This window comes from Carcharhinus amblyrhynchos, chromosome 32 (genome assembly GCF_965287045.1).
Source record: "Carcharhinus amblyrhynchos chromosome 32, sCarAmb.v2.hapA, whole genome shotgun sequence".
Lineage (NCBI taxonomy): Eukaryota > Metazoa > Chordata > Chondrichthyes > Carcharhiniformes > Carcharhinidae > Carcharhinus > Carcharhinus amblyrhynchos.
The window spans coordinates 22467198-22489736 of record NC_137355.1 but is presented as its reverse complement, the minus strand read 5'-3'; the positions used below and the strand labels follow the sequence as shown (position 1 = coordinate 22489736).

The following is a 22539-nucleotide window of genomic DNA, read 5'->3' as shown; positions in this document are numbered from 1 at the left end:
GCTTGCTGTGTGTTTGCCATGGCCCAGAGGGCAGCAGTCTCACCTCTGAATCCAATGGGTTCAAGTCCATTCCAGATAATTCAGCACAAAATCACTTTCACAGCAGTATGTTAAACTGAGCAAGACATTAAACTGAGACCCTGGCTATCCTCACAGGTGGATCTAAAAGACCCAATGACATGTTTTCAAAAAACAGCAGGGGAATTTTTTTGATGTCTGGCCAACATTTTTCCCTCACCTAAAGATTTGGTCATTACCACGTTGTTTGTGCTCTGTGCAAATCGGCTCATGTTACTTTACAACAACAATCACACATTATAAAGTACTTCATTTGTCATAAAACACTTTGGAATATCCTGAGGTCATGAAAGACATTTTAGAAATTCAAATTCATTATTAAAAAACTGCATAAACCAGCAAGCCCATTCCTTGCATCATAATATGCAAATGACACTGTCACAACCTCAAACAAGCCCCAACCAAAATTTCCAAGGAAGCTAACTAATGTCAGGTAAGCACTTAAAACAAGTGTTGCCTCCACATATTCCTCACGTCCCATTGCTGAATTAGTCTGAATTAGAAAAACAAAATTAGATTTTGTCTTTCTAATATCTGCACAATACTAGCACCTGTTCACGGTAGACCCAACTCACCATGGAGACATCATGCATTATATCACACCTGGAATATAGTTTCTTGTAATACATTTCCACACTTCCATTTACAGGCAAGAGACAATACTTAGCAAATGATAAAACAATGGTGGTGCTATTTCCTCACCAGCGTTCCTATAAACTGGATATTTGCCATATTTCTGGTCTAGCGTGTAAATCAGAGTTTGAAGAATACAGAAAATCTACCCACCCTCTGCCTACCCGCCCTTTAAGACATGCCTTAAAACATACCTCCTTGGGCAGGATTTTGGTCACCTGTCATATTATTTCCTTTGGTGGTTCAGCATTGTTTGATAATGTGCCTGTGAAGCAGCTCGGAATGTTTCATGAGGGTAAAGGTGCTACATAAATGCACGCTTCTGCTGTTTGACATGAAGGTTCCAGGTCTATGGTCACGAACTTTACTCGAGACATTTTGATCTTGATACATATCAGTGCAAATGGTATTTCTGTACTCATTCTCCACAAAATAAACATGTTTCCCCAGGGGAAAGAGCTTTGACAAAGGGTCATCTGGATTCGAAACATCAGCTCTTTTCTCTCCTTACAGATGCTGCCAGACCTGCTGAGATTTTGCATCATTTTCTCTATTAGTTTCTGATTCCAGCATCCGCAGTAATTTGCTTTTATCCAGGGGAAGAACAATTTATTTCTGCATCGACAAACTGGATGTGTGGGAAGCAGGGACATAGAACATAAGAAATAGGAGTAGTAGGCCATCTAGCCCTTCGAGCCTGCCCCGCCATTCAATAAGATCATGGCTGATCTGAAGTGGATCAGTTCCACTTTCCCGCTTTCTCCCCATAACCCTTAATTCCCTTGTCTGTCAAAAACCTATCTACCCGTGACTCAAATATCAGCAGCAAAGTGGCCTCCACTACTTCAACGGGCAGAGAATTCCAGAGATTCACCACCCTTTGAGTGAAGTTCCTCCTCAACTCCGATCTAAACTCTTCCCCCCTCCCCCCCAACCCTTATCTTGAGGCTGTGCCCTCTAGTCCTGCTGTCCTTTGAGCGGGAAGAATCTCTCTACCTCTACCCTATCCATCCCTTTCTTTATCTTATACGTCTCTACAAGATATCCCCTCATCCTTCTAAACTCCAACAAGTACAGACCCAGTCTATTTAGTCTCTCTTTATAGTCCAACCCCCTCATCTCCGGTATCAGCCTAGTGAACCTCCTCTGCACTCCCTCCAAGGCCAAAATATCCTTGCGCAAGTGCGGTGACCAAAACTGCACACAGTACTCCAGCTGCGGCCTCACCAGTGCCCTGTACAGTTGCAGCAAGACCTCCTTGCTTTTATATTCTATCCCCCTCGCTATAAAGGCCAGCAATCCATTCGCCTTCTTGATCACCTGATGCACCTGCAGACTGGGTTTTTGCGACTCATGCACAAGGACCCCCAGGTCTCTCTGCACCGTAGCATGTTGCAGCTTTTCGCCCTTTAAATAGTAATCCCTCCTATTATTATTTCTGCCAAAGTGGATAACCTCACACTTGCTAACATTGTACTCCACCTGCCAGGTCCTCGCCCACTCGCTCAGCCTATCCAGATCACTCTGCAGACTTTCCACATCCTCTGCACAATTTGCTTTTCCACTCATCTTCGTGTCATCAGCAAATTTTGTCACCCTACACTCAGCCCCCTCCTCCAGATCATCTATATAAATGGTAAATAGTTGAGGCCCCAGCACCGATCCCTGCGGCATTCCACTTTTCACCAACCGCCAATCAGAATAGCACTCATTGATACATAAGAACACAAGAAATAGGAGCAGGAGTAGGCCATCTAGCCCTTTGAGCCTGCCCCGCCATTCAATAAGATCATGGCTGATCTGAAGTGGCTCAGTTCCACTTTCCCGCTTTCTCCCCATAACCCTTAATTCTCTTGCCTACCAAAAACCTATCTACCCATGTCTTAAATATATTTAGCAAGGTAGCCTCCACCACATCAACGGGCAACTCTCTGCCTCCTATTAGACAACCAATCCTCTACCCACGCTAACACCTTACCCCCAACTCCATGCCCCCTAACCTTCTGAAGCAACCTTTCGTGCGGCACCTTATCAAACGCCTTCTGAAAGTCGAGAAACACCACATCCACCGGTTCCCCTGTCTACCGCACTAGTCACATCCTCATAGAAATCCAATAAATTCATCAAACACGACTTCCCCTTAACCAATCCGTGCTGCGACTGCTCTATCAAACCATTCTTTTCTAGGTGCCTCACTGTTTCTTCTTTGATGAAGGATTCAACATAGGGATACTGCCTAGCTTCCAACAGCATCCAAAAACTATTTGAAGAGAAGACTTTGAAGTAGATGCAACATTCTCAGGCTACAGATCAGACAAGGCAAGGAAGCAATGATGGTAATTAGTAATAGAAAAGATCTACACAAAATTTGCTCAATGCCCTGATATTGAGGCATGGCACAGATATAATGTGTCAGCACAGGCTACAGGAAATAAAAAACCTCAGGCGTGCCTAAAACTAAACTTGTGACCACAAATGGAAAGCCACTTTCCTGTCACAGGGGAGCAGCATATAACCTTAACTGGAGTCAGCAATGGCAAAGATGAGAGAGTTGATGTATGAGTTGTGTGTAAACTGGTGGTCGATTAGTAGTGTAATATGCTGATACAATGTGTGAGGAGATGGCTAGACACCCAGATTCTTTGTTCCCAACAGATTTGGAAACAAATATAAAGACTTCTTGAGAAGGTGAGAGGGCATGGGATCCAAGGGCCTTTGGCCTTGTGGATCCAGAACTGGCTTGCCTGCAGAAGGCAAAGAGTGGTTGTGGATGGGTCTTTTTCTGAATGGAGGTCAGTCACCAGTGGAGTGCCCCAGGGATCTGTTCTAGGACCCTTGCTGTTTGTCATTTTCATAAATGACCTGGATGAGGAAGTGGAGGGATGGGTAAGTAAGTTCGCTGATGACACGAAGGTCGGTGGTGTTGTGGATGGTCTGGAAGGATGTCAAAAGTTGCAGCAGGACATAAATGGGATGCAGGACTGGGCGGAGAAGTGGCAGATGGACTTCAGCGCGGATAAAGGTGTAGTCGTCCATTTTGGCAGAACCAACGGGATGAACGAGTACACTATCAAGGGCAGGAGTCTTAGTAGTGTTGAAGAGCAGAAGGATCTTGGGGTCCGGGTCCACAGGACTCTTAAATCCGCCTCGCAGGTGGAAGAGGTGGTCAAGAAGGCGTATGGTGTACTGGCCTTCATTAATCGAGGGATTGAATTTAGGAGTCGGGAGGTAATGCTGCAACTTTATAAGACCCTTGTCAGGCCTCATTTGGAGTACTGTGCGCAGTTCTGGTCGCCTCACTATAGGAAAGACGTAGAAGCTATTGAAAGGGTACAGAGGAGATTTACAAGGATGTTGCCTGGACTGGGAGGCATGCCTTATGAAGTTAGGTTGAGGGAGCTGGGTCTCTTTTCCCTGGAGAGACGAAGGTTGAGAGGCGACCTGATAGAGGTTTATAAAATGTTGAGAGGAATGGATAGGGTGGATTCTCAGAGGCTATTTCCCCGGGTTGAAATGGTCGCTACGAGAGGACACAGATTTAAGGTGCGGGGAGGAAAGTACAGAAGCGATGTTAGGGGTAAGGTTTTCACTCAGAGGGTGGTGAGTGAGTGGAATCGGCTGCCGTCAGTGGTGGTGGAGGCGAACTCGCTGGGGTCTTTTAAAAGACTTCTGGATGAGTATATGGGGTTTAATGGGATTGGGGGTTATAGATAGGTCTATGGATTGGTGGGTGTTGATGTGATCGGCGCAACTCGTGGGCCGAAGGGCCTGTTTGTGCTGTAGTGTTCTATGTAAATGAAGGACTGAACTCTAAGCAAAAGGTTTGTTTGGTCATATTTCACTATAGTTCCCATCTATCACTACCTGTATGATTCACCTGTGCAAGTCCAGGTCATGTTGCATGCACAGCTATCATCCATCCTGAATTTTAAAGTGGCTAATTTGACACCGAATATCTTTTGTTGCCTTGAACCAACTACCTTTTCCAGAGTAACAATTAGTCAGCACCCTATTTGCATGGGCAGAGAAAATTGTTTCAACTTCAATGACACAAGTTGGATCTTTCAGTGAAAAGAGGGCCTACCTCAAAGATAATGGACTGGTTGTTCTTTCTGAGGTAGAAAGCAAAGACGTAAGTGTACATTAATGTGGCGCGGCACTGGCATAGCACATCCACTGCTTTCTTCAGGAACTGCACCTCAATCCAAGACATATTGTGTTGTTGCATTTCCTCCATCTTTTGCTTGACCTGAGCATAGAGCTTGTGCTCAAACCTCAGGCTCTGCATGTGGTTCATGTAACGGTTGCAGTAGAATAGATACCGCTGGAGTGCCGCTCGAGAACGCTGTCAAAGAAATACAAAAGGAAGAAAATGAAAATGGTGTCAGAAGATTACAAAACAGCTGTAATTTCACCATCTCAAACAGGCTAAAGATACTCAACGAGCCTGCAGAGTCTGTGCAAATATCTCCAGTTTAACATACAATACATAGGGATGATCAAGTGTGATTGCCTGTATGGTTTGGAGAAGAATGGTTGAATAAGAATGGTTCATTCTGAACCAATCTGATACTCAGTTATTTAGCTAAATTTCAACATCTGCCTATAATTTCCAATCATCTCTACGGTGTTCAGTCTGTCAAGCAAATTTGTTTGTAACTCTTCCCATAACTTTTTACTTATTGTAGTTTGGCTTTCACTGGTAAAAAATTTATTTTTAAATTTTATCAGCAAGGTAACTTTATGATCCCATCTGGTACCATTTAAAACCGTGACAACCGTTTTACTCTCATCCATGTTCTAAAGTAGAAATATGAAAAGGAGTCACTCTTACTTCTTTGAGCAGCCATGATAAGGAGATGCCGGTGTTGGACTGGGGTGTGCCCTGTAAGAAGACTCGCAACACCAGGTTAAAGTCCAACAGGTTTATTTGGTATCACGAGCTTTCAGAGCGCTGCTCATCAGCTGAATGCCCACTCAGTTAATGAAGGAGCAGTACTCCAAAGGAAATCAGAAACTCCCAAATGGCTGCTCTGTGTCTGTGTTCAGTTAAAAGTATTTGGCTTATTTATGTTTATGTTGTGCATACTAAAATACAGAGCCTAACTTTCTTAGAATTAAAATGAATGAGTCCGAAGCAAGATCTCTTGGAGAATTAAGTGCTTTATTCATTTGTATTAAATAAAATAAAACTGTAGTTTGGTTCAGCTGCTAATATTACCACCTGATTCAGAACGTTGTGCATTCAAATCCAAAGGTGGTAGGTTTAAAAGGATCCACACCGACTGTCTGGATGGCAAGGATGGGCAATAAATGCTGATCTTTCCAGTCACGCCCATATCCCCAAGTTTATATGCATAGAAAATTAATCAGAGTGGTAAATAACCAGAGTGCCAGCATAATGGTTTACCTGATCAAGTGGACAATAAAAAATGCTATGGCATCTTTTGTAGAGTTGAGAGCCTTCATTCTCTTGAGTAACATTACTGCCACAATTTACACAATCCAAAACTGAGCCATATGGTTACATATATTTTGCTGCAGTGTTTGCCTACACAACACGAACGGCTCTACCCACTAGTTGTGAAGCAGTTTGCTGAAGCCTGAAGCAAGCGCAATACCAAAATGACAATGAGGAATTCTAATGCAGCATGTAGATCTCCACAACAGCTACAGGATATGCAGTTCACAGGGTTGACTGATCTGCTGACATCCCCCTCACTGCATCATGCTGACCTCCTCAGCAAATGTCAGAAATGCTATGAGCAAACATACCAAAACCTTGGGCAGAGTCTTCAACATCACCTTTCAGGAATCAAAGAATTGACAAAACACAAGGTAATCAGACCATCATGCTAGTCCCTGGAACAACCTACTCTAATAAGGATCTTGAAGACGATCTTAAACAAAGATAGGAGGATTCAACAAGAAATGCCCACAACGACACAGCTTAGTGGTCTGTAGGTTTGTCCACACACCCCCCCCCACAATGCTCCTTTTACCTCCTGGGCATCTCTTGCAGCCTTGGCGTCATCTTCATTGTAACGATTGCAGTTGTACCTAAAAACAGAGGTGCAAACTTAATTTCATTTCAGCTTTAATACCCGAGGAGAAAAAAAAACAGAACACGCATAGAATACTAACTTCAAAAGTAGTCCCTTTATTTTCAACGTTAGTTCAGAACTTTCTCCAATGAAATACCATGAGTAGATTGGCAATGTTACTAACCTACCTGCTGACTACTTTGAGCCCACTGACTCATTTCTTCCCCATATGTATTGCATAGACTAAGTGGTTCATTTTCCTACTGCACGTAGACTAATTAGTCTGAGCTCTTAACTATAACTTTCAGCCCATCCCTCCTCCTTCCATTGACTAGAGTAGGAGTGCTACCACTGTGAATGACAATTTGACCTGGAATTGTGTTCGCGCACTGAAACCAGGACCCAACACCATTTGTACAGCACAGACCTCCAGACCTTGTCTGGATTCAAACTCAGGTTACTGAGCTTGAATTCACATAATCCACTGCCTAAAACAATTCAAATGTTGGATCTTCTTTGTAGAAGAATAGAGTGACCGAAAAACTAACCAGGCAGATCCATGTGGCTCCCAGGGACCAAGGCAGACCCAACAGAATTCTGCTTTACAATTCTGATTGCGACAAACCATGTGATTGCATCCACCATCCTTCTCAATGGTCACATGGCATTTCGGGCATTCCTGTTGAAACAGCAGAGGCATTGTTAATGAAGAGTAAAAATCCAATTACACACCAGTAATAGATACCCACACGAGTTCTAATACAGTATTGCTCTATACTAATCAGCTAGCTACCAAGCCCAAATGAATTAACAAACCATATCGAGAAATCAATCTGATGGTGAGTAGTGATTAGATGCAAGGTATGTTCCAGGTAATATTTCACTTTAAGAGCCTCTTGTAGCCTACAGTTCATTAGCAAACTAAAAGTGCTGGGGAAGAAATACATCTATTGTAGGACATTACTGGCAGTGTACTTGGCCTGATTTGAGATAGATTGTGGTTGACTGATGTCCCCCAAAATTTCCCAGTATTTTAACCAACATGTGTAGAGGACAATGTCTCATCAATAGCCACAGGAATAACATAAAACCAGAAAAAAAAACAAGGAATTGGAGCTCAGTTTAATTCTTTTTGGGAACTGCAATGGGTGTGATGTACAAGGAGTTTGTTGTATGAAGAGAGACTGAACAGTTTAGGCCGATACTCTCTGGAATTCAGAAAAATGAAGGGAGATCAAATTGAGGTTTACAAGATGATAAAAGGTCTGGATAAAGTAGATGTGGAGAGGATGCTTCCTCTTGTGGGGCATTCTAGGACGAGAGATCATAGTCTTAGGGTAAGAGGCACCAAACTGAAAACAGATTTGAGAAGAAACTACTTTTCTCAAAGCGTTGTGAATCTGTGGAATTCGCTACCCCAAAGTGCAGTGGATGCTGGGACAGATTAACTTGAGGAGTTAGACAGATTTTTAATTGGGAATGGGTTGAAGGGTTATGGGGAGAAGGCAGGAAAATGGGGATGAGGAGCATATCAGCCATTGAATGACAGAGCAGAGCCGATGGGCCAGATGGCCTAATTCTGCTCCTATATCTTATGAACTTGCATGTACTTGCGAAAGTCTGTAACCAAGATATAACATGTAGGAGGCAATTCAAGGAGATTAAAGGGCATGGAACCAGAAAGAAGTTAGCAAAGTGGATTTAGTTGTTAGTGTGGCACAGTGGTTAGCACTACTGCCTCATAGGTCCCAGGTTCGATTCTGGCCTCGGGTGATTGTGTGGAGTTTGCACGTTCTCCCTATGTTTGTGTAGACTTCCTCCCACAGCCCCAAACATGAGCAGGCAAGGTGGACTGGTCATGCTAAACTTCCCCTTAGTACCCCAAGGTGTGTAGGTTAGATGGATTAGCTATGGCAAATGTGTGGGGTTATGGGGATAGGGCAGGGGAGGGGGCCTAGTTAAGATACTCTGCCAGAGGGTCAGTGCAGACTCAGTAGATCAAATGGCTTCTTCTGCACCAAATGATTCTACAGGAGGAAGCACAACTGAGTTAAGGTGTTGCTCAGAATGATTGCAAGTGGGTGTCCTACCATAGGATTCCACCTATTCAGTATGCACATCAATGTTCTGAATATAGGACAAAAATTTGCAGACAATAATTAGTGATTCTGAAGACCAAAGAGGCTGCAAGGGGACAATGTAGAAAATAAATCCATTGTCAGTAAATGTGAGGTGGTAGAGTTTGATTAGAAAGTTGAAAAGTAAATTATGAAACATAGGGAAAATTGGAAGAGGAGAGATCTGGGAGTTTGTGTTTACAAGACATTAAAAATACCACCGCAAATGGATAAATCATAAAGGAAGGTGACAGAGTACTGTTCGTTTTAAGAGATGCAGAATCAAAAAGTCAAAATATACTAACCCTGCATCAAAATTCAGAAAGACTAAGATTGGATTGTTACTGGTTTGTTAAGTGTGTTAGGATACACTGGTGAAGAACATTGTTTAATTAAGTAGGGAGCATATAAATGTGGCTGAGATATTGAGACAGGGTGTGAGAAAATGGAACTATTAAACGGAACAAAACCAATAAACTTCATCAAAGAAGAAAAGCTCTGTGCCTCAGTTTCCGCTTCACAAACCAGCTTGGATTCTGTTAACAAGGAACAGGTTTAGAACCCACAATACTGAAAGTAACAGCACAGATTTGCAAGTAGGTTGCTGCCTCATGAGGAAATACAAGGGAAGACTCAAAGAAATTGGAGTTGCTTTCATGGGAAGGAATTAAGGAGTAATTTCAAAAAGGTGTTTAACATTATGAAGGGATGGGAATTGGCCATGCTCAGCTGTCCCTTAGTGTCCCAAGTTGTGTCTGTTAGATAGAGTCATAGAGGTTTACAGCATGGGAACAGGCCCTTCAGCCTAACTTGTCCATGCTGTCCCCTTTATTTTTTAAAACCCCTAAATTAACCCCAATTGCCCGCATTTGGCCATATCCCTCTATACTCATCGCACCCATACAACTGTCTAAATGCTTTTTAAAAGACAAAATTGTACCTGCCTCTACTACTACCTCTGGCAGCTTGTTCCAGACACTCACCACCCTCTGAAAAAATTGCCCCTCTGGACCCTCTTGTATCTCTCCCCTCTCACCTTAAACCTATGCCCTCTAGTTTTAGACTCACCTACCTTTGGGGAAAGATATTGAGTATCTAGCTGATCTAGGCCTTTCATTTTATAGACCTCTATAAGATTTCCCCTTAGTCTCCTAGGCTCCAGAGAAAAGAGTCCCAGTCTATCCTGCCTCTCCTTTCTGCACTGTAGGGAATCTATGAAGAACACAGGAACCCAGAGATGGAGACCAGTGTGCCTTCTGCCCTTAGCAGTACCACTCAAGACTACTTTTATTGTTCACACTTTTGTAATATTTTGTCTCGTTAACTTCATCCCAAAGACACGATACTGATGGAAGTACCACCAAATGCACTTTGTGACTATGACAATCTGAGGAATGAACAACAGCAAGTAATAAGAATGGGCTTCGCTGGAATTCTTCACAAATGTTCTGGTGCAGCAGTCAGCTAACCGCATAAAGACTCCGGAGGTTACTGGTCTACCTTAGTGTTTGCTGCTATCCAATTGGAAGTTTCGCTGTCATCATCGCACTTTTTAATCCACTTTTTCAACCACTACAAAGAAGAAGAAACCATTATAGACAATCTCTGCAATTACCAACTGCAACTGAGGCAGCTCATCCACATACACAATAAATGCAGATCATTTGAGAAATATTTAGGAAAATTTGGAACTCAGTACATTGCAAAATACTGGCACTCAGTGCATAGTCTTTCAGGCATTTATTACACTTTCACAGACCAGTCTTTGTTCTTCTTCCTGCGTTATCTTGTTCAAAGTGATTTGCTCCCTGGGGTGGCATAGTGGCAAAGAGGTTAGCACTGCTGCCTCACAGCATCAAGGACCTGGGTTCAATTTTGGCTTCTGTTTGTTTGATGCTTGTATATTTTTCCTGCATCTGCTCTGGGTTCCTCCAGCTGCTCCAGTTTCCTTTCACAGTCCAAAGACGTGTGGGTTAGGTTGATGGGCAATTTAGCATGGCCACTTACTGTCAGGGGGACCACCAGAGTAAACAGGGGTTATGGGGAGAGGGCCTGGGTGGGATTGTGGTCGGTGCAGGTTCATTGAGCTGAATGGTCTCCTTCTGCACTGTAAGGACTCCATGATTTTGCCAGTGTTAAGAAACCTTTGGTTATTTTAACATTCCAGGGAGATATTACATTCATATTAGGAAGGTCTGGGTTCCACGTGACACTTCACTGAACTCAGCCCATGGGAACACGAGACTTCAGCTGTAACATCTTAGTTTATCCTGTTCACCCCGTTATCATGACAATTTCCCACCTCTAACGAGAAACAAGATGTCTCTTGTTGATTGTCCAGTATATCTTCAGGGGATATTAGTCATTTATTCTCTCTTCATTGATGTACCTGTGTAGACAATTATAAATAAAAGCAGAAAACTGCAGAAACAGTAGGATCTGGCAGAACATTACTAATCCTTGTCTCTCCATTGAGACTGCCAGCCCTTTTCCGTTTCATTTGCATCTGCAATATGTTGGTTTTGTATTTGGAATTTAGCAATAGCACTACACCTTGGCATTCATTGCAAGGGGACTTGACCTCTTTTAAGGTTTACAGACGTAAAGAAAGGTATCTCACTGAAATTGTAGAGAGCTTTCGTGAACCACACCTGAAGTATCGTGTACAGGTTTGGTCTCCTTATCTAAAGGAGGATGTACTCGCCATAGAGGAAGTGCAACTGAGGCTCACCAAACCAATTCCTGGGATGGCAGGACTGACTAAGATGTGGCAATGTCAGCGTTGGACTAGGGTACGCACAGTAAGAAGTCTCACAACACCAGGTTAAAGTCCAACAGATTTATTTGGTGAGTGCCCTGATGAAGGAACAGTACTCCGAAAGCTCGTGCTACAAATAAAACCATAGGACTGACTAATGAAAAGAGATTAAGGAAACTGAGCTGTAGGTTGCTAAAGTTTCGAAGATTGAGAGGTTGAAATGTACAAAATTATTACAGGGTGGATGTAGATAGGATGCTTCCCCTGGTTGGTGAGTCTAGAGCCAAAGGTCTCAGAATAAGGATCAAGCCATTTAGGACTGAGAAGAGAGGGATTTTCTTCACTTGAGGGTGGAAAATCTTTGGAATTCTCACCCCAGGGGGCATTGGAAGCTCTGTAAGCGAGCATGTTCATCAATAGATTTCAGGAAACTGGCACCAAGAGATATGGGGATAGCTCAGGAAAGTGAGGAAGATGACCAACCATAATCAAACTGAATATTGCAGCATGCCAAATGGCCTACTCCTATGTTCCTACATGCAGGAGTCTCTCACCTTGCATTTAACAGGATCATGCCAATTCTCAGCACAGTTGAAGCTGCAAATTAAAAGAAAAGTTCTTAATGTGTGTGTGATTCAAGCTCCAATTAAAGACACCCAATAACAGAGTGGCACTTGGGTAGAAATCTATTGTGCTGCACACACTTACCAGAATTGCCGGCCACATTTACAACGAACTGGCTTTGCGTCAGGATACTGGACTTTAATAACATGGTGACAGTCAGGGGCAGGGCACCACTTTAATAGTCGATTGCACTGTGATGGAAAAGCACAAATTGTTGGTGTCTCACTTGGTAAAACAAAAAAACAAGCATAGTGATGAGAAGCTGGCACAAAAGGGACAAGTTCCAGTCAGGCTGTCATTATCTCATTAACCAGTTGTCTGAATTCTGAGGCACACCAACAACTAACCCCACCCCAGCATGACAAAGCTCCAGCTACTGCCATTCTGCAAAGCAATTTATAAATCAAATTAAATATATTTATAATTCAATCTTGAATTTAATTAAATTCAAATTTTTTTTTGAGGAATTGCTATGACACAAGTTTGGCAGCCAATGTATGCAATGCAAGTCTTTACAACATAGTTTCATCTTTACTTTTCCTTATTGTACACTTCCACACCACATTTCTTCCAGAGAGAAAGCCTTACCTCTACAAAACTGTTCGTTATTAAATGCTGGTACTTCAACTTGACTTTGGAATCTGTGATCAAACGCCTGGAGAAAATAAACAAACATTTCATGAGATTGGCAACGTACAGGAAAGGGGGAAATAGCAATTTCACAAGGAGGAAGCAACTCAACACAATATAACATGCAAAGGTGCTGACATCCCAGCTCAATGGTAACGATTCGGGAGTGTCCCCAACATCCACAAAATTCTTTGCAGTGCTGTTAATGATAGACCTACAACTGAACTGTCTGCCTAAGTGTGATGCCTAATATTTTAAAGTTTATTTATGAGTAGGCTTACATTAACACTGCAACGAAGTTATGGTGAAAATCCCCTAGCTGCCATACTCTGGCACCTGTTTAGGTACACTGAGGAAGAATTTAGTATGGCCAATTCACCTGCACATCTTTGGACTGTGGGAGGAAACCAGAGCACCTGGAAGAAACCCACACAAACACAGGGAGAACGTGCAGATTCCAGACAGACAGTGACCCAAGCCGGAAATTGAACCTGGGTCCCTGGCACTGTGAGGCAGCAGTCCTAATCACTTTGGCACCATGATACAGTTGAATGCTGCGAATAGGATTTGTAGGCTTTGAAACCTGGAATTGAAAGCTATTCTCAGTAATAGTGAACACAAAACTTAAAAACCCAACTAGTTCATGAATGTCCTTTCGGGAAGGAAATCTGCCATCCTTATTGGTCTGGCCTACGTGTCTCTCCAGATGCACAGCAACGTGGCTGACTCTTAACTGCTCTCAACAGGCAATTAGGAATGAATAACAAATGCTGGCCTAGCCAGAGATATCCACATCCCGGGGACAAATAGAAATAACATAAATACAGGTGTTATGTAGTGGGGCTTGGGCTTGTCTGGTTATAAAGCAAGGCCAATAGCAAACTAGAGACAAATCATGTAAAACCTCCAGCTAGCTACTTGTTACTAAGTTTCCCATTACTGAAATGGCTGCACCACTAAAGGAGTGTCACCTTCAGCCTAAATAATGTACAAAAGACAGGGCTCTGGATTCACCATCCCTAAAAAATGGGCATTCAATGCTGAAAGAATAAATTAAAAATAACATCCCAGTTCCCCAAAAACAAACCCAGCTTGCAGGTTTACCACCAGAACCAACACACATCAGGCAAAGGCACTTCCCCATGGCTGCCATCAACATGGATCTTGTGTAAATAGAACCTATTAAAATGGAATGGCTGTCGGTTTGTATACCGACGTTAGACTGGGGTAAACACAGTAAGAAGTCTGGCAACACCAACTTCACCTTGCAAGTTTACTATCAAATAAATTGGTTGGACTTAAACCTGATGTTGTCAGACTTCTTACTGAGTTTGTATACCGATCAGGTTCACTGAGCAGATCAATCATTACTAACCTCAAAAAAGGAACAGGAATTATATCCATTTACCTCATTAAGCAGGGTATGCTGACTGTGAGAGGGGAGAATGGTGCAAAGCCAGTTGGCCTGGACCAGTTGGGTTGAAAGGCCGGATTTTATATTACAAATTTTCTGTGGTAAGAATTCAAAAATTGCAAAAGGTCGTTCAAGTCTGAAGGTGATCATTCTGTCAGTGCTGGAGTTTGCTGTGACCTGTACATTCATAAATACTCTGACAACACACAACAATCCTCTGCTTCGAAGGAGGGTTGAGGGGCCCCATCACCCCAAGATTGTGACTAATGTAGGAGGGATTCAGGAATGAAGGGGCAAGACATTAAACTCATCCACGACCACAGAATCGCAACCCCGCAGCACCAGACACAGAGAAAAGCTTCAAACGGATTAATGTACTTCAGTTATTATCGACTTTTAGTTTGTTCCTACCGCAGGATCACAGACTTCAGCACCTTCCAAATCCATCACCCCTATTACTTAGTACAACAAGGGCAACAGGCACTTGGGAACACCACCACCGCCTGCAAGTTCCTCCCCAAGTTGCAAACCAATCTGACTCAGAACTGTAATTATCATTCCTTCAATGTTGTTGGATAAAAAACCTGAGGAACCCTTGTTAATATTGTGGATACATCTACACCAGATGGATTGCAGCAGTTTATGACTACATTCTCAGAGGCAAATAGGGATGGGTAATAATAATGTTCACATCCCAGGAATGAACTAAAAAGAAAATCGGAATTACATGATATTTCCAGCAAAGAAAAGGACCACTTGACCCAACTAGTCTGTGCTCATATTTAGATTTCACATCAGCATCCACTTCCCCCATCAGCACAACCTCCCACTCCTTTCTTCACCTTTACATTGCACAACCATACATACTGTTTGTTTTCTTTATCATAATCCCTGTGCGATGTAAATGGATACAATTCCTGCTGTTCCTATTTCCTTTACAAAGTAAGGCAGCCTCATTCTAATTGATCTGATTTCCCTGTTGATTCAGTAATCTCATATCTGGTCTTTCCAAGAAAAGCAACTCTTGGTATTACTCCCAAACACCACCCAGGCTATCAAGCCCTCTCTAAAACTAACAACATATGCCTTGCTATTCAAACTTGAAGTGTCCTAAATGTTTTCCTCTTCCACAAGTTCAAATGTAGCACTTGGGATTAATGTGGGATTTCTGCAGTCTTTATAAAAGAGTCCTGGGTTGTTGGTTCATTTAAATCACTTTCTACTGTACAGTTACTGTAAGCAGCTGTTCTACAGCAAGCTCCCTTCTGCAAATGCCAGGCTCCCATTTGATATGGGTAGACTATTTTCAGGAACTACACAAATTACTAAAGAAATAAGGGAACAGGCATGCAAAGTAAATGCAGGATGGTGTGGGAAGTGACGGGCATGAATATGGAACAAAGCGAGTAGTATAGTACAGCTAAATACATTAATCTCAGTATTGTTTAGATCAAAGCTGCTATTGAACATGGAATAAAAAAAGTGCTCTTCACATAACTGCAATGTCAGCAAAATTTGCCTCCTTATAACATTACACAGTAATTGTACAAAAATGGCAGGGAGTTCACCCTAAACCTTTCCAACAACACAACATTCGCCACACAAAATAAATCAACAAATCTACAGTTCCATCTGTGAAAGATGATCTCAGGCAGCCAAGGAGATAGTCTGCCAGTTTATGTGCAACACTCCTTAATTGTGGTCATTAAGATATGTATCCCAGGCTGGCTTGATGCTATGACCCAATGGTATTGTATGGAATTAATTTCCCATTACATAGCCCAATCGCTATTTATACTGTGCACGACCACAGAAACGGCTTAAAATAAATAACCAATACAGTACTTGCATAAATGATACAGAACTCCAAACCCCTCAATTGTTCCTCTTTGTGGTAAGGGATTGTCACAAGGAGAACACCCTCCAAAGCGGAAATTTTAATGTCCAGACCACAGGGAGGCTCAAATTTCCATCACGTCAGAAGGCTTGACACCACTGACAACCCCAGATTCTCCCACCACTGTCCTGAAGGACCAGGTTACATTGTGTTCAAGTTTGAAAAGTGGAGTTAAATCCAGAACCGTCACTCTGATTTAGCAGTGGGAGAAGATGGTGTGGGCAGTGGCAAATACCACTGCACTTATATAGTGCAGAAGGCCATTTGGCCCACTGAATCCAGGCTGGCTCTCTGAAAGAGCATTCTACCTAATCCCACTCCTCTGCCTTATCTCCACAACCTTGCATTCTTTCAGATAACAACCCAAATCCCTTTCAAATTCCTCGATCGAATCTGCCTCTGCCAACTTCTCAAGAAGCTGATCCCAGACTTCAACCATCCTTTAGGTGAAAATATTTTCTCTCAGATCACATCCACTTATTTTGTCCATTTTTTGGAATCTGTGCCCTCTAGTTCAGGAGTGGGAACAGTTTCTCACTATTTACCCTGTCCATACCACTCAGCATCTTCATCAAATCTCCTCTCAACCTTCTTTTCTCCAGGGAAAACAGACTTTACCTCATAGCTACAGTTGTTTCTCCCTGGAGAGATTCTTGTGAATCTTCTCTGTACTCTCTGCAACACCCTTACGCTCCTCAAGAACTGGTGGCAGTACTCCAAATTCAGCCCAACTAGTTCCAACACATGGGAAACAGTGGCAGAATCGGTCCGAGTCAGCATGGATTTACAAAAGGGAAATCATGTTTGACAAATACACTGGAATTCTTTGAGGATGTAACTTGTACAGTTGATGAAGGGGAGCCAAAGGATGTGATTTATTTGGACTTGCATAAAACTTTCCAAGTCCCACATAAGATATTAACGTGTAAAATAAAAGTACATGGGACTGGTGGTATTGTGTTGGGTTGAATAGAAAACTGGTTGGCAATCAGGGAACAGTAGGAATAAACATGTCTTTTTCTGAAAGGTGGGGAGCGATTTGAGGTTCCACACGGATCAGTGCTAGAACCCCAGCTTTTCACAATGTATATTAATGATTTAGATAAGGGAGCTAAGTGCAACATCACCAAATTTGTTGGGTGAGAGGGTGAGCTGTGAGGAGGGTGCAGAGATCCTTCAGTGGGATTTGGACAAATTGAGTGAGTGAGCAGATGCAGCATAACGTGGATAAATATGTTATCCACCATGGTAGTAAAAGCAGGAAGGCAGATTATTATTCGAATGGCAATAAATTGAGAGGCGAATTGTACACCATGCACTGAAGATGAGCAAGTAGGTGTAGCAGGTGGTAATGGTGGTAAATAGTATGCTGGCCTTCGTAGTGAGAGGATTTGAGTACAAAAGCAGGGATGTGTCATTGCAACTATGATATGGAGATGCCGATGTTGGACTGAGGTAAGCACCGTACCAAATCTCACAATACCAGACTAAAATCCAACAGGTTTATTTGGCACTAGTTTTCGGAGTCACAGGCTCCTTCATCAGATGAGTGAGGACTTGTGCTCACAAACAGATCAAAGACAAACACAATTTACAAATTTGTAAGAGACTCCAAAAGCCAGTACAAATAAAACTGTTGGACTTTAACTTGGTGTTGTGAGACTTCTTACTGTCACTGCAACTATACAGAGCCTTGGTGAGGCTCAGCATATATAGTTTTGGTCTCCTTATCTGAGGATGGATGTTCTTGTATAGAGGGAGTGCAACAAAGGTTTACTAGACTGATTTCAGGGATGGTGGGACTGATGTAAGAGGAGAGATTGAGTCAGTTAGGACTGTATTTGCTGGAGTTCAGAAGAATGATGAAAGAATCTCATAGAAACCTATAAAATTTTAACAAGGCTAGACAGGGCAGATGCAGGAAGGATGTTCCCAATGGTGGAGTGTTCAGAACCAGTCTGAGGACACAGGGTAAACCTTTCAGTGCTGAGATGAGAAATTTCTTCACCTATATTCTCATCCAAATCATTAACATAAATGTCAAATAACAGTGGACCCAGCACTGACCCCTGAAGCAGACCGCTGGTCACAGGCCTCCAGTTTGAAAAACAATCCTCTACAACCACCCTCTGGCTTCTGTCAAGAAGTGGAGATGCCAGCGTTGGACTGGGGTAAACACAGTAAGAAGTCTCACAACATCAGGTTAAAGTTTATTTAGTGGGTTTACTATCAAATAAACTGGTCGGATTTAACCTGATGTTGTGGGACTTCTTATTCTGTCAAGAAGTCAATTTTGTATCCACTTAGATACCTCATCCTGGATCCCATGAGATTTAACTTTACGCAACAACCTACCATGTAGCACCTTATCAAAGGCCTTGCTAAAGTCCATACAGACAACATCAACTGCACTGCCCTCATCTACCTTCTTGGTTAACCCTTCAAAAAAACTCAATTAAATTTGAGAAACATGATTTTCCACTCACAAAGCCATGCTGACTGTCCCTAATCAGTCCTTGCATCTCTAAATGTCTGTAGATCCTGTCTCTCAAAATATCTTCCAACAATTTACCCACCACTGACTCACTGGCCTGTTGTTCGCAGGCTTTTCCCTGCAGCCCTTTCTAAACAAAGGCATAACATTTGCTACTCTCCAATCTTCAGACCCCTCACCGTGACTATCAAAGGATCTACTCTTGCTTCTATGCAATTGCAAATTCCTCCAGTGTACCAGTTACCTCCTCTCTCATCTCAGCCGTGCCAACATGCTCTTCTTTTGTAAAGATAGATGCAAAATACCCATTTAATAACTCTGCTACTTTTCTTGCCTCTACATGCAAGTCTCCTTTTTATCCCTAATTGGTCCTATCTTTTCTTTTACCAGCTTCTAGCACACTGCCATGCTGACAATGAAGCCCAGCCAGAGGGGGCCAGCAGCGTGTATCTGGAGGTGGGGTAGGAACCAGCAGCAAGAGAGTGGCGCATGGCGGGGTGTGGGCACCAATGAAGCAAGGTAGAGCAGGTGGGGGTACAACAGACAGGCAGCGCCAAGGGAGAAGGGCACAGCTGGTATCACAGCCATTAATTACTCCTCTACCAACGTCGCAAAAAGTCTGACCGTCATCATGTCACTATTTTTGGGAGCTTGCTGAATGTAAATTGGCTGTCACTTTCCCAAACATTACAACAGTGACAACAATTCCACAGAGCAAGAGAACCCCTACACTGCAGAAAGAGGCCATCCAGCCCATCTAGTCCATACTGACTCTCCAAAAGGACATGCCACCCAGGTCCTCCCCTCCACCCTACCTATATAATCCCACACATTTACCATGGCTACTCATGGAGGGAAAGGAATGTTAAAAACAAATTATGGCAGCAGGGATGCAGACAATCTCTACTCTTCACTGTGACGACAAATTACAAGAATTGGTAGCTATATTCACATTGAGAATCGCCTTTACTGTTATTCCTCAATTTAATGTGTTTCCACTAACATTATGAATATATCATTTAATAGTCTCTTAATTTACCACCTGCACTTGCTTCTGTCACCAGGAGAACCATACAGTTCACTCAAGCATGCAAAATACTCTTTCCAGGTACAACTTAAGTTTAGGTGGACAGCTTCTGGAAATGAACTGTAAAAGACCCCGAAATGTGCAAATGGACGGAGTAGGAAAATATTGCAACATTATAATCCTAGTCATCCACCCCAGAACTAGAATCTTTACAGTAACTCTACCTTATCCATAACTGCTTGTGCAATGGAAAGAATTATCAACTATTAAAACAATACTTACATAACTGTGTTGTCATCAACTAGGATATCACAGCCGTGAGCTGGGCACGATATAGTCTGCAAAAAACAAGAGGTCACCAATGCAGTCAGGCTCAAAAACTTCAGCTCCAAGAAGAGCAAAGGAAATAAATGTAACAGATACATACCTGCCCCATACCTTCCTCAATGATCTTTGTAGTTAAGTATTCATTCCAGCACTGCATACAGAATTTGTGACCACACTCCAAACCTGTGAAGTACTGCAAAAAGCAGGAAATTAAAAAAAAACCCGCCAGTGTTATCATCAGCAATCAGTATCTGAGAACATTTTAACATTAAATCTCAGACAACCACTTTACAGAAACACAACAAAAGCTCTGACATCCAGATTTAACACACAGTCCATGTGATGTCCAGCCCTAAAGCACAGGCTGCTAAGCGTTATTTGTACTTAGTTTATTTGCTGCTGCCCTCATGCCCACACAGGTGACTCCATGGGGCTATCACCCAGCACGCTACAGAAAACAGCTACATGAAGAAAAGGCTTGTTTATTACCACTGTAACAGACACTTTAAAGTCTAATTACTGGAAAGGACTTTTTAAAAAGACAAAGTAAATATGTTTAAGGAATGGTTCTGTGCAAATCATGATTCCCTTCCCCGCTCTACATAATTCTGGGAAAGGTGTGATATTCCAATCCCTTTATGCTCAACTCTCCGAGGAAAACATCACTCTATACTCAGCCGACCGCCTCCACCTGGATTATAGCGGAATCCTCTTACTCATCCTTTTCCTTCTCATGATTTACCTGCAGCTTCTCCACCCAATTTTAAACCTGAACTAGTTACTTTGAGCCATTCCATCCAGAGACTTGGTTAATAAAACTCAGCTAAACCAGAAGTATCTTAGAACTGGGCTTGTAACTAGCTGGGGACTGGGTGCGGCTGTCCAGTTAAGCTGTTGGGTGGCACAGTGGTTAGCACTGCTGCCTCACAGCGCCAGGGGCCCGGGTTCAATTCCTGGCTAGAGTTGCAGTCTGTGTGGAGTTTGCACGTCCTCCCTGTCTGCGTGGGTTTCCTCCGGTTCCCTCTCACAGTATGAAAGACATGCTGGTTAGGTAGGTAAGTCATGGTAAATGCTTGGGGTTACGGTGATTGGGTCTTTCGGAGAGTCAGTGCAGACACTAATGGCCAAATAGTCTGCTCTGCCTTATAGGGATTCTACGTTGGATCTTGCTTCAACCTTCAGCCAAAGGGCATCTTAATTATTTTAGAAATACTTTTTGTTGACATCTAAGTGACCTAGACCCGAGGAGTAAACAGAAATAATTATAGCTGGAATATCAGCACTTCTAGAAATACAGAGTTACATAACTGCCTTGGGTTAAGAAATTCACCAGGAATTAAACAAAGACAAAGATACTTTCCAGACCATTCTTCTCAGGACTTTTACAGGGCTGGCCACATTACCTAGAAGCTTAAAAAGCACTGAAATGCTGAAATCTATTGGATCTATTGGAACAGCAGCGCTGGAAATAATAAAAGCTTCACATTATCACTCATTGACAGCAGGGAAGAAGACAAGCCTCAGAGACTGATAGCTCCTGAAGGACATATCAAAGATAGGTAATCACAAATGACAAAATGAAGGAGATCATTCAGCCCACAAATTGATTATTCTTCAACTGGCCATCTACCCTAACCCTTGTCCCTTTCTTCTGATCCTTCAGAATCAGATATTTGTTTAGCAAATGCGAAGTCCCTAAGCCAAACAGTTTTTCAGTCATGCTGTGTTGAGTGTTGATAGATCTGTACTGAATCTGTGGACTGGACACTCTTCTATGATGTGGTGCACAGTTTGCTCTCTCCCATAGGTACATGAGGCTGGCACCAATGACCCACCTGTGGAGATTTGCCAAGCAGGGTTGTTGCCAGTCCTGACCCTGCTGAGGGTGGACCACTCTTTCCTTGGAAGGTTGAAACTGGGAAATTGTTGGGTTGGGTTGGGTTTGAGACCTGGTACTTATTTGTTGCGTTCAATGATTCCCATTCATTTGTCCAGGTGGACTTTGTATTGAAGTCCTGTGTGGAAGGGTTTTTCCAGCTCAGCCTTGGTGAGAGTCATACCTCAGGTGGGCTGAATAGATCAGCATTAAGTGGCAGGTGGGGCCATTGAGAACTTTTTTTTTAATAAATTTTGTGGGTTGTATTTTGAGGATGTTATTAATAGAAGAGACAAAGGTAAACCAGTGGATGTGGTGCATTTAGATTTTCACAAAGTTTTTGATAAAGTCCCATAAGAGGTTAGTGTGCAAAATTAAAGCACATGGGATTGAGGGTAAGCCATCCAGGGATAGGAAGAGAGCAGGAATATGGCATTGAGATACATGATCATACTAAATGATGCAGCAGGCGAAAGTGGTCAAATGGGCCATCCCTGCTCCTATTTTCAATGTTTCTGCATTCATTCAGGCAAACAGACAGTATTCTATCAACTTCTGACTTGTGTCTTGCAGATGGTGCGGGTGGGTGCTGGAGGTTGGAGAGGGATTTGGGGGTAGAC

General features: G+C 42.7%; 1 protein-coding gene across 2 annotated transcripts in view; it reads right to left on the bottom strand.

Moving 5' to 3' along the window:
• The window catches only part of LOC145360694 (E3 ubiquitin-protein ligase ARIH1), a 64547-nt gene that overhangs the window by 5478 nt on the left and 36530 nt on the right, over window positions 1-22539 (bottom strand). For both annotated transcript variants that reach the window (XM_080216054.1, XM_080216055.1), the window contains 9 exons: window positions 20144-20236; window positions 19999-20054; window positions 12843-12909; window positions 12339-12445; window positions 12185-12227; window positions 10373-10444; window positions 7304-7434; window positions 6714-6771; window positions 4796-5056 (listed from right to left, as the gene is read on the bottom strand). In XM_080216054.1, the coding sequence (XP_080072180.1) occupies window positions 4796-5056; window positions 6714-6771; window positions 7304-7434; window positions 10373-10444; window positions 12185-12227; window positions 12339-12445; window positions 12843-12909; window positions 19999-20054; window positions 20144-20236 (888 nt within the window). The remainder of the gene's footprint in view (window positions 1-4795; window positions 5057-6713; window positions 6772-7303; window positions 7435-10372; window positions 10445-12184; window positions 12228-12338; window positions 12446-12842; window positions 12910-19998; window positions 20055-20143; window positions 20237-22539) is intronic.